This window comes from Phyllobates terribilis, unplaced genomic scaffold (assembly GCF_046119375.1).
Source record: "Phyllobates terribilis strain yellow unplaced genomic scaffold, ASM4611937v1 Scaffold_3__8_contigs__length_932513732, whole genome shotgun sequence".
Lineage (NCBI taxonomy): Eukaryota > Metazoa > Chordata > Amphibia > Anura > Dendrobatidae > Phyllobates > Phyllobates terribilis.
In genome coordinates, this window is record NW_027362763.1 from 912,072,995 (window position 1) to 912,091,563 (window position 18,569).

General features: G+C 42.7%; 1 protein-coding gene across 1 annotated transcript in view; it reads right to left on the bottom strand.

The window, feature by feature from the left end:
- Positions 1-1,946: 1,946 nt before the first annotated feature.
- TTL (tubulin tyrosine ligase) overlaps positions 1,947-18,569 on the bottom strand; it is a 49,619-nt gene continuing 32,996 nt past the window's right edge. The window contains exon 7 of the mRNA XM_073672786.1: positions 1,947-2,220. Within this exon, the coding sequence (XP_073528887.1) occupies positions 2,106-2,220 (115 nt within the window). The 3' untranslated portion in view covers positions 1,947-2,105. The remainder of the gene's footprint in view (positions 2,221-18,569) is intronic.

Sequence of the window (18,569 nt, forward strand, 5' to 3'; positions counted from 1 at the left end):
CACCGCCGCTACCAGCGGCCCTGCGATCCCACTTTACCACCACCCCAGGTAACATTCGGACCATAAGACGCACCCCCCATTTTCCTCCCAAATATTGGGGAAAAAAAGTGCGTGTTATGGTCCGAAAAATACAGTATGTATTTTTGAACTTGACTTAGAACTAAAATTAGTGTTGAATTTATAGAAGATCGCTTTCATTTATTGGGTATAATAGCTCCTGTACCTTTTTTCCTGCACCTTTTCCGTTTTTAAATAATTTTTAATTTGAAATATCTAAGAAAAAATATTTTTATTGAACTAATATGTGTCACTTCTAGTTGTCCCCAGGGGCAAAAAGAAAACCTGGTGGGGTCTTTGGTTATATTTATGCATTTGAGAAGTGCCAATCCAGTGTCTACAGGTATTTGGCAAAATTTAAGGACATTCTAAGATTAAATCATATTTCTTTTGCAGTTTTGAAAAAGGCCACTATTGGCTGAAACGTCAATTAAAAAAATTTTTTTTTGCAACAATGAATATTCTACACACTAAATCTCTTTGCATATATGATATGATATTCTGGAGTGCCAAATTCTTTTTTATGGTTAACAATAGATGTTTTTTTCCCAGTGTTGTGTTGTGGATTTGATGTCTTTTTCAGTGAATTGCATTTCATTTCAGTGTAAGGACTCACAAGACAATGAAGGCCTGTGACGTGAATTGTGAGCTAACGCATTTTCACCAAAATATCAAATACTACCCAATGTATTTTTACCATCTTGGCAGCATGCAGTCAGGCTCTGTAGTGTAGGTGGTAGAACATTGAGGTTTGGTAATTGTGGGGTGTTGGACAGCCCGCCTGATCTCATAGCAGGGGTAATGTGCAAGGACAATGTGATTGGCACCTTATTTAAACCTCATCAATGTGCATTTATAATACCAAGCATCCACCCCATCAGCGCTTGACTGTAGTGCCAAGGGCCCACCGATAACATTGACCAGACCATTAGTCTCCTCCTATGCAAAAGCAGGTTTCTCATGTGAGGTTTTCATTTGGATGAGGCTGAGGGACAGATCTGGTCACACGTTCCTCCACCAGCAGCCATTGTATGGACTGGAGAGCTGTGCAGTCTATGAGGAAAGCTGCACTAACTATTATTTAGGTATGAGAGGTTCTTCTTCTCCTCTTCTAAGTGCCACAAAATCATGTCCTCAACACAGCTCTTAAAATAAAGATAACGTGGCCGACCGAGTTAATTCATTCTGCACACAGCAAAAGATAGTAATATGGCGGCTATAGGAGGCAAGCAGTGCAAAATTTTTATGAAAACCAATTGCAAAACTGATTTTTAGCACCAATTGCATGTATTTAAGAGAATAAATTGTCCACAAAAGGTGGACAACCCGGAAAAGCCCCTATTTTAACCCATAGTCACCACAGAATTCAGACGTCAGATACAAATTGCTTTCTTAAGGCCTTTATTCCATATAAGTTGGTATAAATGTATTGATAAGAAAGCATTTAAGCGCTAAACATCCATAATAAAAAAAGAAAACAAGAAAGAAAAACTCGAGCTTTGACTAAATTTTTATCCTTAGTTAGCGCTTAAAGAAGCGCTCCCGCAAAAAAAAAACTTATTGCCTAGACCTGTCTAAATGTGTATGCAGTGTGGTATGAGTGCTGCACAATAGTCACCGATCACCATCTTCCCTGGTTTCCAACGAGTTCTATTCTGACTCGCCTGATCACACTAGGGTCTGTGTGATCAAGAAGCTGCTTTTACAATGTAAGTCTATGGAGAATCAGAACACGCTTACACTAAACTAAACATACAGTTATACAAGTTTAGGCAATGAAAAGTTTTGTGGAAGTGCTTCTGTAAATAAAAACAAAATAATAAGTTATAAGTATTTAAATATATAAAAAAAACAATGCATGTGTCTAAAATCATAAAAGCATCTTTCGGTTAATGTTACCTCATTTTCTGTTCTTTAAATAGTTTCATTCTATCCAGTGCAATTACCAATTACTGTAATTGGTATGACAGTGGGCAAAATCATTGATTTGGATATCAAACAGTAATATATGAGGCAGCAGTGCTTGTGCGTATATAGTAAGGCAGTCTTCAGAGTTTGATGAAGGCATTGTCCTGGGTCTGCTTCTGCACAGTGTCACTGAGAGGAAAGACCATGGAGATGGCCAAATCCACAATGCCTTGGCAAAGTTCTGCATAAAGCTTCCTGGAAATAGAAAAAAAATACAGAAATTATAAACACTTGTGTTCTCCACTACATGCCTTAATGTTTGAGTAAAATGTTAGTTGCCTGAAGAATGGACTAGTGACTTTTTCAATCAGAAGTGATAAAAGAAGCTCAAAAAGACTGAGCATGCATACAGTCATGGCCAAAAATGTTGCCACCCTTGAAATGGTTCCAGAAATGGAGTATTTCTCCCAGAAAAGTATTGCAATTTACACATGTATTGTTATACACGTTTATTTCCTTTCCTTTGTGTGTTTTGGAACACCACAAAAATAAAGAGAAAACAAGGCAAACTGGACAAAATTTCACATAAAACCGGACAAAATCGTTGGAATAACTAACTTAAATTGCTTCCTATAACCATGAACAAGCTTCTTACACCTCTCAACTGGAACTCTGGAGTATTCTTCTTTTGCATACTGCTCCAGGTCTCACATATTTGAAGGGTGCCTTCTCCCATCAGCAAATTATTTTAAGATCTCTCCACAGGTGTTCAATGGGATTTAGATCCGGACTTATTGCTGGCCACTTCAGAACTCTCCAGCGCTTTGTTTCCATCCATTTCTGAGTGCTTCTTGAAGTATGTTTGGGGTCCATGTCCTGCTGGAAAACACGACACAAACCCAGCTGACACTGGGCACTACACTGTAACCCAAAATCCTTAGGTAATCATCAGATTTCATGATGCTTTGCACATAGTCAAGGCACCCAGTGCAGGAGGCAGCAAAATAACACCAAAAACATCTTTGCACCTCCACCATATTTGACTGTAGGTACTTTGCTTACTTTGTAGGCCTTATTTTGTTTTTGGTAAACAACAGAATGAGGTGCTTTACCAAAAATCTCTATCTTGGTCTTATCTGTCGACAAGATGCTTTCCCAGAAGGATTTTGGCTTACTCATGTACATTTTGGCAAACTGCAGTCTAGCTTTTTATGTCTCTGTCAGTGGAATCCTCTTGGATCTCCTGCCATATTGTTTCATTTCATTCAAATGTCGAATAGTTTGAACTGATACTGATGCACCCTGAGCCTGGACAGCTTGGATTTCTTTGGAATTTGATTGAGGCTGCTTATCCACCATCTGGACTATCCTGCGTTGCAACTTTTCATCAATTTTCTCTGCCATCCACATCCAGGGAGAATAGCTTAGCTACAGTGCCATGTGTTGTAAACGTCTTGATTATTTTGAGCACCGTGGACAAAGGAACATCAACATTTCTGGAGATGGACTTGAAAAATATCAACAATCTCAAGGTTACAACAGTTTTGATTCTCAAATGCTCAGACAGTGCTCTTCTGAGTCAACTTCTCCCCTTCTTATCTGGTTTCAGGTGTGATTTTCATATTGCCACCACCTGTTACTTGCCACAGGTGAGTTTGAACGAGCATCACATGCATGAAACAAAGTTGTTTACTCACAATTTTGGAAAGGTGGCAACAATTTTGTCCGGCCCATTTTTGGGGTTGTGTGTGAAATGATCCAATTTGCCTTTTTCCCCCCTTTTTTGTGTTGTTCCAAAACACACGAAGGAAATAAACGTGTATAACAAAACATGTGTGATTGCAATATTTTTCTGGGAGGAATACTTCATTTTCTGGAAAAATTTCAAGGGTGCCAACAGTTTCGGCCATGACAGTTTGCAGAGCAAGTAGTTTTTACATCACTATGCTATGCTTATTGGTTTTACCGTTTTTAACTATTTTTTCTGATGTTTATTTCAGGCTGATTCTTCTTAAAATTATCATGTGCTCATACCTTTATATTAGTTCCCCCTGGGTCACCAAGGACAGAAACTCAGGAGCAACAGAAAATAGACATACCAATCACTGTCCTGAATTCTGGACTCTTTATTTTTTTGGAACCTATTCAGTTTACAAGCGATATTGAGGTGCCTACACATTGCAAAACTCCCAAAAGTGATACCATTTTAAAAACTGCACCCCTCAAAGGATGCAAAACTGCTGTCAGGCAAATTAACATTGCAGGTGCTTCACATTAGTTAATGCATAAAAAATTAAAGATTAGTTTCACTGAAGTATTGCCACCATAGCTGGCAGATCGCAATGCCATTACTTGACCTTGGATTGCAATGACAATCATCGGGACCACAAGATTTGTGTTCACAGAGTTTTGATGAAGTTAAAGAGGTAGTCCCTCTCCGTTTGTTAACTATCTAGACGGATGCTATTGACAGCTGCACCCTTTACCCGAGGGTGGTTTGCACGTTAATGACCAGGCCAATTTTTACAATTCCGACCACTGTCACTTTATGAGGCAATTACTCTGGAACGCTTCAACGGATCCCGCTGATTCTGAGACTGTTTTTTCGTGACATATTGCACTTCATGATAGTGATAAAATTTATTCGATATCACTTGCGTTTATGTGTGAAAAAATCGGAAATTTGGCGAAAATTCAGCAATTTTCAAACTTTGAATTTTCATGCCCTTAAATCAGAGAGATATGTCACACAAAATAGTTAATAAATAATATTTTCCACATGTCTACTTTACATCAGCACAAATTTTTTCTTTGTTAGGGAGCTATAAGGGTTAAAAGTTGACCAGCGATTTCTAATTTTTACAACAAAATTTACAAAACCATTTTTTTAGGGACCACATCACATTTGAAGTCACTTTGAGGGGCCTTTATGACAGAAAATACCCAAAAGTGACACCATTCTAAAAACTGCACCCCTTAAGGTGCTCAAAACCACATTCAAGAAGTCTAATAACCCTTCACGTGCTTCACACCAATTAATTGAATGTGAAAGGAAAAAATGAACATTTTACTTCTGATCACTAAAATTTTATTTTAGACCCCAATTTTTTATTTTTACAAGCGTACCAGGAGAAATTGGACCCCAAAAGTTGTTGTGCAATTTCTCCTGAGTACGCCGATACCTCATATGTGGGGGAAAGCCATTGTTTGGGCGCACAGCAGGGCTCGGAAGGGAAGGAGCGCCATTTGACGTTTTCAATGCAAAACTCGCTGGAATTCACAGAGGACCCCATGTTGCGTTTGGAGAGCCCCTGATGTGCCTAAACAGTGGAAACCCCCCACAAGTGACCCCATTTTGGAAACTAGACCCCTTAAGGAACTTATGTAGATGTGTGGTGAACACTTTGAACCCCCAGGTGCCTCACAGAAAATTAGAATGTTGACTTGTGAAAATAAAAAAAAAAAAAAACATTTTTTCCACAAAAATGTTAAAAAAAATATTTTCACAAGGGTAACAGGGGAAAGTGGACCTCAAAATCTCGTGTCCAGTTTCTCCTGAGTACGCCGATACCCCATGTGTTTGGGCACATGTCGTGGCTTGGAAGGGAAGGAGTGACGCTTTTCAATGCAGACTTTGATGGAACGGTCTGCGGGCGTCATGTCACGTTCTTACAGCCCCTGATGTGCCTAAACAGTGGAAATGCCCAACAAGTGCCCCCTTTTTGTAAGTGGTAGCTGATTTTTGAATCTTATAATGTAGTGTCATACATCAGTTGTGTAGGACAACCTGACGAACACTACACAACTGACGTAGTGTTCGTCAGGTTGTCATACGTCAGTTGTGTAGTGTTCGTCAGGTTGTCATACGTCAGAAATTAATTTAGTAGTGCATGAAAGTATGGTACTTTTTGAAGCATTCTCTCACACACAGGCCAGATTTGTCGGGGCAGGTGTCACATTGATAAATGGTGTCCTTGCGTATTCCCCACTCTGCACCTCTTTTGTGACTTGCCTTTTTTTGCGACTTGAGGGATCTGCGCCGGGAAATGCTGGCCTGGTACAATTCTTGGTCCTTCAGTTCCGGAAGTACTGGGGCCCGCTTCGTCACCGCTGCCAAATATCAGGGCCTTGATAACTGTCTCCTGGAAGTGAAGTAACGACGCAGAAGTCTGGCCTACACATTGTGACAGAAGGAAAGCGTTGTGCATTGCCATCTGTACAAGGTGCACCGCCAACTTCTTATACCATACCTTGGCCTTTCTCAAAGCACTGTACGGCTGGAGGACTTGATCAACTACCCCCATGTACTTGTTGTACCCCACTACACAGTCTGGTTTGCCAACCTGTGCAGTGGAACCTCGTACAGTGCTGAGGGTGCTGCCATCACCATGTATGGTGGTCAAGATAAGGACATCCCTCTTGTCCTTGTACTTGACCACCAGCAGGTGGTCACTACATTGGGCTCTGCTCTCACCCCTTCTGAGCATCTGCCCAATTAGCGTCTTTTGGAGGCCTCTCTGATTTTTGCGGACAGTACCACAGGCTGCGGTACGTCGCGCAGAGAGGGTTTTGAAGAGAGGGACAACTGGTATAAAAGTTATCCATGTACAGGTGATAACCTTTATCCAGCGGTGGGTGCACCAAGTCCTACACAATTATCCCACTCATTCCCAGAACAGGGGGGGCATTCAGGGGGTTCAATCTGGGAGTCCTTCCCTTCATAAACTCTAAACTTGTGAGTGTACCCTGAGGTACTCTCACAAAGTTTATACAGCTTGATTCCGTACCTGGCCCTCTTACTGGGCAGGTACTGCCAGAATCCAAGCCGCCCCTTAAAAGCAATTAAGGACTCATCCACACAGATGTCCCTTTGGGGCACGTACACTTCAGAAAACTTGTTGAAGTGTTTGATCGTCTTTTCAAAGTTCGGCCGGTCATCAAAGTTCGGGTCATCGCGTGCAGGACACCTTGTAATGCAATAACTTGTGGATGGCCTCAAAACGTGTCCGGGTCATGACCATTCGGAACACTGGAGTGTTATACAAAACGTCAACATTCCAGTATTGTCGAACCTCTGGCTTCTTCACGATCCCCATATGAAGGACCAGGCCCCAAAACTCCATCATTTCTTCTGCATCTACAGGAGATCAGTTAGAAAATGATGAAGAGGGGTTCTGTTCCAAAAACTGATGAGCGTACAAATTAGTTTGGCCCACCATGAGGTTTATAAAATCCTCAGAGAAAAAAGACTTTGAAAAAGTCTATTTCTGTGAGGCCGGTGGTGTCAAACTTGATTCCTGATTCCGCCACGAAATCAGGAATCAGTGGCTCATAGTTATCGGGGGGCGAGGTCCATATGGAGTCAGTAGTGGGGGCGCTGGTTAGTCTTCTCTCCTGGCACGACTGCGGGGCGGTCCAGCAGCACCTGAAGAGGAAGAAGAGGAGGAGGAAGAAGAGGACGATGAGGCGTCGGAAAAATAAAAAAGTGTGGGATCCTCGCCCTCACTGTAAGTGTCAGTGTCGGAGGCAAGAATAGTGTATGCCTCCTCCGCTGAATAGCGAGTTTGGGATGAGCTGGACATTTATTTTTTTTTGTTATTTATGTAGTATGTGTGTGTCTGTACTTTATTTAGAGTATGTGTCAGTGTGCTTAGTGTGAACTTTTTTTCTGAAAAAAGGGAAAAAGGGACTACTGTATGTGGTGCAAACAGCAAGCACGAGTGTGGATCAGTGAACTATGTCACTGATCAACGCTCGGCAGCTGCTGGATGTGCGCACGGATGTGTGGGAAGTGGGAAGAAGGGAATTGGGGTGGAAGAGGGGAGATCAGAGATGACTTACCAAAGTCTTCTCTGATCCTGCTCCAGAGCCTGCTGCTGGAAGAAGATCAGCAGCAGGACCGACGCAGAAGACCCCGGGGCAGGAGACGGCGCCCGGGGCAGGAGACCAGAACCAAGAGAATTAACAAAAAAAACTTTAAAAGCAGCAAGCACGGACGTTGATCAGTCACGTAGTCACTGGTCAGCGCTCGGCCGCTACAGGATGCACAGAAAAAAAAAAATGGTGGGAAGGGGGGTAAAAAGAGGGGGTAGGGGAGAGGGGGGGGATTGGGTGGATGAGGGGAGAACAGAGATGGACTTACCAAAGTCTTCTCTGTTCTTCAGCAGGATCAGCAACAGGATCAGCAGCAGGCTCTGGAGCAGGAACCACAGCAGGTCAGGAGCAGAAGACCCAGGACGCTGGAGCAGAAGATCCAGGAGCAGCAGTAGCAGCGACTGGAACAGATGAGAAGATGGTCTTGTGGTGTCACAGAAAATTCTGTAGCACTACAAGGCCCAGCGACAGACAGATCAGATGTGACCGCTCTGTAGAAATCCTCACCAAGTGTGAGGGTCTGCAGGGCGGTCACAGGGGGGTGATAGGGTGGTGACAGGTGGAGGTCACCACCCAGTCAGGTAATCTGATTGGAGAGATCGATGATGACATCTATCGCTCCAATCAGAGTTCCTGAATACAGGTGACGGGGCGGTCACAGGGAGGTGTCACCCTGTGGTGCATGTTGTGCCCCAGCCATCTGATTAGTGCAATCAATGTCACCAATCAGACATGGTTGGGGCTGAGCACGCACCACAGGGGGTCACAGGGAGGTGACACCTCCCTGTGACTGCCCGGTCACCTGTATTCAGGAACTCTGATTGGAGCGATAGATGTCATCATCGATCGCTCCAATCAGAACAGTCTGGGGGCTTTCATCACATTACAGGGGGTCATGGGGCGGTGACAGGCAGGTCACAAGCCGGTCACCGCTCCATGACCGCCCTGTCACCGCGCGGTCCCGCTATGATTGGTGTGATCGATGATCGCACCGATCATAGCGCTTTGGGGTCAGGACTAGGGTCTCCTGGCAACAGGCCACCCACGGTGCTCACAGCGATCGTGGGTGCGGGGGGGGCTGCGACACCCCCCAGAATGCCTGCGCCATCTACCCTGAAGTGAGATGGCACCGGAAATTTAATGCGATCACCGCGACTTTAGTCATGGGACCGCATTAAAGACCATGACCCATTGGTCCAATCGGTCCAGGTCACAATGACGTACTAGTAGGTCACACGTCAGAAAGGGGTTAAATCATTATAGTTAAAGGAAATCGGTCAGTAGGATCAACTATCCTAAGCCTTATATATGGGTATGCAGGTTGAGTAATTTACCTTGCTGTCTGCAATCCGATGTCTTATTAGAAAAACATGGATTTCTCTGAAATATGTAAATGAGTTTGAGACATGTAATCACACTAGTAATGTCCCCTTTAATTTAAAATAATCTCTGGATGCAGATTCTCAGGGAGATTTATGTAAGCTCACTTACATATAAGAAAAACAGATTTCTCTGGAAGAAGGAATCTGATCACAGATATCAAGGTATCATTTTATTCAGCTTCCTATGACATGCATGGCCATATAGACGGTTTAGTAGGGTTGTCAGCGTATCTAACTTTACAAGCTGCTGTAAAACAGCAATCTTCAGAGACAACCTAGTCTTAGTCCCGTCTGAGTCGAGTATAATTTTTGCACTTTTTTTTTCCACTTCTTCAAAACACTATTCCCCCCTCCCCCAATCAACATAGACGTACGAGGGCTTATTTGTTGAGCAACGACTTGTAGTTTTGATTAACACTATTCACTTTATTAAATAATGCACTTAACAATATGGGGGGGAAAAAAACAAATGTTTTGTGTGCAGTAAAAGTGACATTGTAACATGATTCTGTAAATCAGTATGAGGACAGCGATACCACATTTATACTTTTATTATTATATGTTATACTGGTCTCAAAAATTTAAACCTTGCAAAAAAATAAATATTTGGTTTCTTTCATCATTTTCTTAAACCTATAACTTTTTTCATTTCTCTGGTGCTAGAGTTGTATGAGGTCTTCTTTTGTGCGCTTTTTGATCCATTTTTTTGGAGAAGAGTAGCAACTGAAGTGTGTCGATTCTAGCATTGCAATAGTTTTTCTTCATTACATTTACTATAGGAGTAAAGGGGTTTTCCCACGAACAAAAGTTCATTTTAATCTATAGATTTTGGAGTAATAAGTTTCACAATTGGATGTGTTTATCTCAGCACAGGAACATCTAGTTTAATGTTATAAATGTGCCTCTGCTGTGTACTGTGTAATGGCTGTGTCTGACCGTACAGGAACATGGTCTGTTCATACCACAGCTCCTGGGTGGGGGAGGGAGCAAAAGAGTATACAGATATTACAGCAGAGGATCACAGCTGATTGTTTAAAAACAGGCAGTGAAATATTTTGCTTCACAAAAAGAAATCAGCTGAGATCCCCTGGTGTAACGTCTGTATACTCTTTTGCTCCCCCACCCCCCTCCCTTTCCCAGGAGATGTGGTATGATCAGACACAGTCTGCCCGCACCGCTCCTGCCACTTTAACCCTCTAAATGCTGTGCAGCATTTAGCGAGTGAGCAGAGGGACTAAAGCCCCTCTGCTCTTGGATCGGAGACCCCGCACCGTCATCGCGAGGTCCCAATCGTTGCTATGATGACCTGATGTCGTCATGACTACATCCGGGTCATCAGCAAGTTAGTTTGATCATGCGCAGTGCATGATCAAACCAACTTGTGTCTGCAGAACTGACAGTTATGAGGTATAGCAGTGATCCTGCACAGCTACACCTTATAACTGCAAAAAATAGTTGTAAAAATATTTTAAAAATCAGAAAGTAAAAAGAATATAAAATATATATAAAACTGTCCCACTAGTTAATCCTTTTAGTGAACACAGTAAAGCAAAAAAACTGCTTCATCATTATACCGCCGAACAAAAAGTGGAATAAAATGTGATTAACCCCTTAATAACATCTGACGTACTAATACGCGTCTGTGCCCTGGGACTTAAGAGCCAGACCCATATTAGTACGTCATCGCGATCGCGCGCGCACACAGGCTGTGCGGGCGCGATCGCCGCCGGGTGTCAGCTGATTGTCACAGCTGACACCCGGTACTATGTGCAGGGAGCGGTCCTGCACCGCTCCCAGCACATTAACCCCCGCGATGCTGCGATCGAAGTCGATCGCGGCATTGCGGGGGCAAGGGGAGGTGATCGGCGATACTCACCTCCTCTTCCGGCTTCCAGCGCAGTCTGCAAAGGCTTCCCGGGTGTTGCCATGACGACCCGATGTCGTCATGACAACATCCGGGTCACCAGAGAGCAGGAAGATTGCTTGGACATGCGCAGTGCATCTCCAAGCAATCTTCACACTGTGCACTTCTGACAGCCTTCATGGCATAGGGATGGTGCTCCATTCCTGTGCCATGCAGGCGATCAGAAAAAAAAAAGTGAAAGTCCCAGAGTGGGACAAAGTAATAAAGTGTATAAACTGTGTGAAAGTGGAAAAAAAAAAAAAATAAATGTGCAAAAATATTATAAAAAAAATAAAAAAAATAATACACCAAAAATAAAAATATAATGTACCCATCAATAAATATTATTATAAAAAAAATAAAAAAAAAAACAATAAAAGTACACATATTTGGTATCGCCGCGTCCGGAACAACCTGACCTATAAAACTGTCCCACTAGTTAACCCCTTCAGTGAACACGGTAAAAAAAAAAAAAAAAAAAACGAAGCAAAAAACAATGCTTTATCACCATACCGCCAAACAAAAAGTGGAATAACACGCGAATAAAAAGACGCATATAAATAAAAATTATACCGCTGAAAACGTCATCTCGTCCTGCAAAAAACAAGCCGCCATACAGCTCCATCAGCCGAAAAATAAAAAAGTTATAGCTCTCAGAATAAAGCGATACTAAAAAATATTTTTTTCTATAAAATAGCTTTTATTGTGTATAAGCACCAAAACATAGAAAAATGATACAAATGTGGTACCGCTGTAAACGTACTGACCCGAAGAATAAAGCTACCTCATCAATTTTACCACACGCGGAACAGAATAAAAAAAAAAAACAATTCCTGAATTGTTGGTTTTTGTTTATTCTGCCTCCCAAAAATCGGAATAGAATGCGATCAAAAAATGTCACGTGCCTGAAAATGGCACCAATAACGTCAAGTCATCCCGCAAAAAACGAGCCGTCACATGACTGTCTGCCAAAATCTGGAAAAATTATAGCTCTCAAAATATGGCGATGCAAAAACTAGATTTTACAAAAAATGCGTCTTTTAGTGTGTGACAGCTGTCAGTCATAAAAACCCCATATGATTCTGGCATTGCTGTAATCACACCGACCCGAAGAATAAAGTCGTCTAATCACTTATACCGCACAAAGAACGGCGTCAAAAATAAACTCTTGGGTTAGGATTGGGCTAGGGTTAGGGCTGGGTTTGGGGCTAGGGTTGTGCTGGGTCTAGGGTTGTGCTGGGTCTAGGGTTGTGCTGGGGCTAGGGTTGTGCTGGGGCTAGGGTTGTGCTGGGGCTAGGGTTGTGCTGGGGCTAGGGTTGTGCTAGGGTTAGGGCAGGGGTTGGGATTTTTTTCAAAAGTAAGAAAAAAAGAGGACGATATGGCGACTAGTGTTGAGAGCAAGTGCTCGCTACTTGAGTTTGCATCGGGTGCTCTGGTATGCATTGAGTATCGTGGGTATTTGAGTGACATGCTCGAGTCTCTGCCCCATATGCTTCGCGGCCAAAAAACTTTACGGGGATTGCCTGCCATGCACGAGCGATCCCCGCATGTTTTTTTTTGGGTGTCTAATAACCGTGAAACATGCGGAGCAGGGACTCGAGCATGTCACTCGAGCACACGCTGTACATGGTGCATACCTGAGTACCCGATGCAAACTCAAGTAGCGAGCACTTGCGCTCAAGAATAATGACAACTTATTCAATATGATGACCTAATGTAAACAAATTCTGTGCCGTACCTCTGGGTTCAAAATGTTCACTATACACCTTAATAAAATCCTTGAGGGGTATAGTTTCCAAAATGGGGACACTTGTGGGGGAGCTCCACTGTTTAGGCACATCACGGGCTCTCCAAACGCGACATGGTGTCCGCTAACAAATTGAATGGAAAATCGGCTCAAATTGTTAGCGGACGCCATGTTGCGTTTGGAGAGCCCCTGTGTGCCCAAACATTGGAGCTCCCCCACAAGTGACCCCATTTTGGAAACTTGACCCCCCAAGGCACCTATCTAGATGCATAGTGAGCACTTGGAACCCCAGGTGCTTCACAAATTGATTCATAAAAATGAAAAAGTGTTTTTTTTTTCACTTTTTCATTATTACGAATCAATTTGTGAAGCACCTGGGGGTTCCAAGTGCTCACTATGCATCTAGAAAGGTGCCTTGGGGGGTCTAGTTTCCAAAATGGGGTCACTTGTGGGGGAGCTCCAAAGTTTGGGCACAGAGGGGCTCTCCAAACGCAATGTGGTGTCCGCTAACAATTTGAGCCGATTTTCCATTCAATTTGTTAGCGGATACCATGTTGCATTTAGAGAGTCCCTGTGTGCCCAAACATTGGAGCTCCCCCACAAGTGACCCCATTTTGGAAACTAGACCCCCCAAGGCACCTATCTAGATGCATAGTGAGCAGTTGGAACCCCCAGGTGCTTCACAAATTGATTCGTAACAATGAAAAAGTGTTTTTTTTTTCACTTTTTCATTTTTACGAATCAATTTGTGAAGCACCTGGGGGTTGCAACTGTTCACTATGCATCTAGATAGGTGCCTTGGGGGGTCTAGTTTCCAAAATGGGGTCACTTGTGGGGGAGCTCCAATGCTTGGGCACACAGGGGCTCTCTAAACGCAACATGGTGTCCGCTAATTATTCAAGCAAATTTTACAATCAAAAAGTCAAATGGCGCTCCTTCCCTTCCGAGCCCTACAGTGCGCCCAAACAGTGTTTTTTCCCCAAATATTGGGTATCTGCGTGCCCAGGGGAAATTGCACAACAAATTTTGCGGTCCATTTTTTCTTGTTACCCCTGTGAAAATAAAAAAAATTGGGTCTAAAGTAACATTTTTGTGAAAAAAGTTAAATGTTCATTTTTTTCTTCCACATTCAAAAAATTCCTATGAAGCACCTGAAGGGTTAATAAAGTTCTTGAATGTGGTTTTGAGCACCTTGAGGGGTGCAGTTTTTAGAATGGTGTCACTTTTGGGTATTTTCTGTCATAAAGACCTCTCAAAGTGACTTCAAATGTGATGTGGTCCCTAAAAAAATGGTTTTGTAAATTTTGTTGGAAAAATGAGAAATCGCTGGTCAACTTTTAACCCTTATAGCTCCCTAACAAAAAAAAATTTTGGTTCCAAAATTGTGCTGATGTAAAGTAGACATGTGGGAAATGTTATTTATTAACTCTTTTGTGTGACATATCGCTCTGATTTCAGGGCTTAAAAATTCAAATTTTGAAAATTGCAAAATTTTCAAAATTTTCGCCAAATTTCCGTTTTTTTCACAAATAAACGCAAGTGATATCGAAGAAATTTTTCCACAATCATGAAGTACAATATGTCACGAAAAAACAATCTCAGAATCAGGGGGATCCGTTGAAGCGTTCCAGAGTAATTACCTCATAAAGTGACAGTGGTCAGAATTGTAAAAATTGGCCCGGTCATTAACGTGCAAACCACCCGCGGGGCTTAAGGGGTTAAAAAGATGAATGTAAAAAAAAAAAAAAAGGTACCGCTAAAAATGTCATTTTGTCCCGCAAAAAAGAAGCCGCCGAATCGCTCCATCAGCTGAAAAATAAAAAAAGTTCTAGCTCTCAGAATAAAGCAATACAAAAAAATTTTAATTTTTTCTATTTTGTAAAATTGCCAAAACTTAAAAAACTATATAAATGTGGTATCGCTGTAAACCCACTGACCACAAGAATAAATCTACCTTATCAATTTTACCACTCGCGGAACGGCATAAAATAAACCCAAAAAACAATTCCTGAATTGTTGGTTTTCGTTTATTCTACCTCCCAATAATCGGATAAGAAAGCAATCAAAAAATGTCACGTGCCTGAAAATGGTACCAATAAAAACATCAACTTGTCCCGCTAAAAACAAGTCGTCACATGACTCTGTCGGCCGAAATATGGAAAAATTATAGCTCTCAAAATATGGCGATGCAAAAAACATTTTTTAGTGTGTGACAGCTGCCAAATATTAAAACCCGATGAATCTGGTATTCCTGTTATCGCACCGACCCGAAGAATAAAGTTGTCTAATTACTTACACCACATGAAGAACAGCGAAAAAAATAAATAAAACTAATTCTTCACCTGCTGCTGATTTGTTCATTCTGGCTCCCAAAGATCGCAGTAAGGCTCGGAGCACATTTATCCTGCACTCTGTGCTGAGCACTTACACTGGGGTTCCAGTGTAAATCTCTGAAATATGTGATTCATACGGAACCCCTGGCAGAAGATTCCCTGTTATGAGGCAGATGGAGGCACCGTGGACGCCGCCTGGCCTGTGATTCCACATTGTCCATCTTTTTATTAGGCATGCATAAAAGTGCCGTCGGTCACAGTTTTGTGAACCTCTGAAAAAAAGGACACGGCTAAACAGAGGCCAAACGGAGTCCAGAATAAGGTCGGTTTCACATATCCTGATATTTCCAGTACTGGAAAAAACAGTGCCAGAGATATCCATGTGCACCTGTGTGGCAACTGTGTGCCGCATCAGGAGCGCACGTTCCGGCACCTTGGAATCAGTAGTACAGTTAGCGCTGTTCCCAAGCGCCAGGTGCTGAATGCTGCCCTCATCATTGTCCCCTACTTGCGCTGCGATCAGCGCGAGCAAAGGACAATGATGAGAGTAGTATTCTGCGCCTGCTGTAAAAATAAGAATAAAATAAAAAAAATTCTTACACTGTCCGAAGATGTCCCCCGCTGTAACCCTTCTGTCTGCTCATGCCGAGGAGCTTGACTCGCTCCGGCGAGCGGGCCCCAGAGCTGCGCTCAGCGAGCGGTGTCCTGTCACTTACTGAGTTCAGCTAGCCCCGGGACTCGCTGGAGCGAGTCAGTCATTCTCCCCGGCTCCTCTGCGTGAGCGGTCAAGTGGATTACAGCAGGGGGGGGGGGGGGGGGGGACACCTTCGGATGCCTCTCCGATAGTCTTCTGCAGGTTGTGACCTGTCGGAAGTCACTACTGAAAGTAAGTCTACGAGAGCCAGAACAAGGCTCTCAGACTTACATTGAGAGCTTGTGACTGTTACAAGTGACATCACTTGCGGGGGTGGGGTAGGGAAACTAGTTTCTGCTCGCCGGGTTTTCTCCTTACAATGCGTACTGACAGTGAGCTCTCTTGCTGGCTCGTCACTTCTAATCAGAGCCAGCAAGGGAGCGCACTGTCACTGTACATTAAAAAGAGTATTGCACAGTGACAAGAGCCTACTGAACAGGGACTAGCCTTGCTCCTGACATCACTGATGACGCTTTGCTTGAAAAAGGGGGCAGAGGCTGTGTCAGTGACTGCAGTTTCTGCCCCCTGATGTCCTTTGCTTTGAGAATCTCAGCATGCACTGTGGGTTCCGAAATTAAGAACCTTCAAAACAGGAAGTAGGTAAAAAAAAACTAAATTAATATATAAAGGAGTCAGGGAACAATATGGACTTAAAGTATATTAAAAAAGCGAATAGATTATAACATTAAATAGATATTTAGGATTAAAATAAAATGTTAGTTTCAGACCATCCCTTTAAGCCGCCTTCGGATTCTGAATTCTTTATGGGATTGGATAATTTTAGACTATGTAGACTCGGTTCTCTTGTTATGGCCACAGGATAGCTTAAGCACCCGATTTTAAGTCCTTCATATGAACCTGTCTTAAAGTATACCTCACTTTTATCCAGCATTTTCACAAGTTGTCCTTCCTGCAGGCTCCATATCTAATTTCCAGCTGACAATCTGAGCTAATGTGTGGAGACTAACAGCTAGGTTTCCCATACTTAGTACACACAAGTATTTCTACACTTCTTTTTTGTAGCACAGAGACTGAGGCAGCAGCATGGAAGGTAATATTCAGCAGTATTGATCTCAGTGGCTGTGAATACAGCACTGAAGTGAAATATATTTGCTAAAAGCGGCAACGCAATCTGCCTGGGGACCTCCTGTGCCGAGTGCTCTTCACTCCTCCTCCCCTCTCCATATACAGGTGCATCTCACTAAATTAGAATATCAATCAAAAAGTTAATTTATTTCAGTTCTTCAATACAAAAAGTGAAACTCATATTATATAGAGTCATTACAAACAGAGTGATCTATTTTAAGTATTTGAAATAGATAACTCTGTTTGTAATGACTATATAATATGAGTTTCACTTTTTGTATTGAAGAACTAAAACAAATTAACTTTTTCATGATCTTCTCATTTTGTTAGATGCACCTGTATTTAATTGGCTATGTAACCTGACCAGTGTCTTGCTTTGACCAAAATTGGTCCTGGCAATAAGTTTTGCTTTGACCAAGATTGATTTGAGCTGATCTTTCAGAGTTTATTGCGAGTTCAGGAGGTGGGGAAGAAGTGGCTCATAAGTGGAGAAAGAAGCAGATTTCTCCGATAAGATACCTTTGTAATATATCTTATTTTGACATACACTGTGCCGGGCAACGGGGAAGCCGTGAGATTGGGAATGTGATCAGCACAAAATAGGTCATGCGGCCTGCCGCTTTCCCGCAACCCGGCACTGCGCTCTATCTCTGCACCATCGCTTCACCTGTAGGAGAGGTGGTGACGGAAGCCACCATAGCTGTGTCATGCAGCGTGGGCAGGTAAGCGGGGAGGTCTAATACTTACCCCGCCCCTTGTTATCTTCCCGGGCACCGCACTATCTGTATGCAAGACGACCACTGTCATCTGACGCTGTGTGATGTCACGTGACGGTACAGAGCGGTGCCCGGAAAGAACAGCAACGCGTTAGTCTGCTATTACAAGGCAGAAACAGCGGGGAGTATGAGGTCTGCAATCACAAAGAAGAGGGATGTGGACTGAGATATGTAATTACAAAGAAGGGGGATGTGTGGGGGTATGTGGACTGCGTTCTGCAACTACAAGTTGGGGGGGACGGGACTGTAAGGTATCTGATATGAGATTGGCAATCAGTTACACAGGTCCTCCATAGGAGTGCCTCATTCACAGATTCTCCCACCCCACCCCCCTAAAAACACAATAATATTTTTTATTTTATTAAATGTTTTAGCACATTTGGCAATTTTTTTTCCTTATTTTCCTCCAGTAAAACCTAGGTGAGTCTTAAATAAAGCGAAAGATGTGGTATTTAAAGTTGCAAGGTGCAGGGAATGCAAACTAGGTCAGAGTCTGGAAAGCCACACAAAGATGTGTTGTGGCGTAAACCAATGAACACTGTATTATATGTTAAGTAGAAACAAAGTACCCTCTTTTTACGGTGTTGCGATCTCCAAGGCGTTTACTGCATTAAATCAATCACTCACATAAATCCCCAAATAGGGTTTTATACAGGGCTGCGGAGTTGGTAAGCCAAACCTACAACTCCGACTCCTCAATTTCCATGACACTGACTCCCGCATACATGGCTCATGTTTAAGTGATAAATTTACTGTAGCACAGATTCATCTCAGCTAAAAGTCTAGACCCTTAGATCAGGAATAGGACA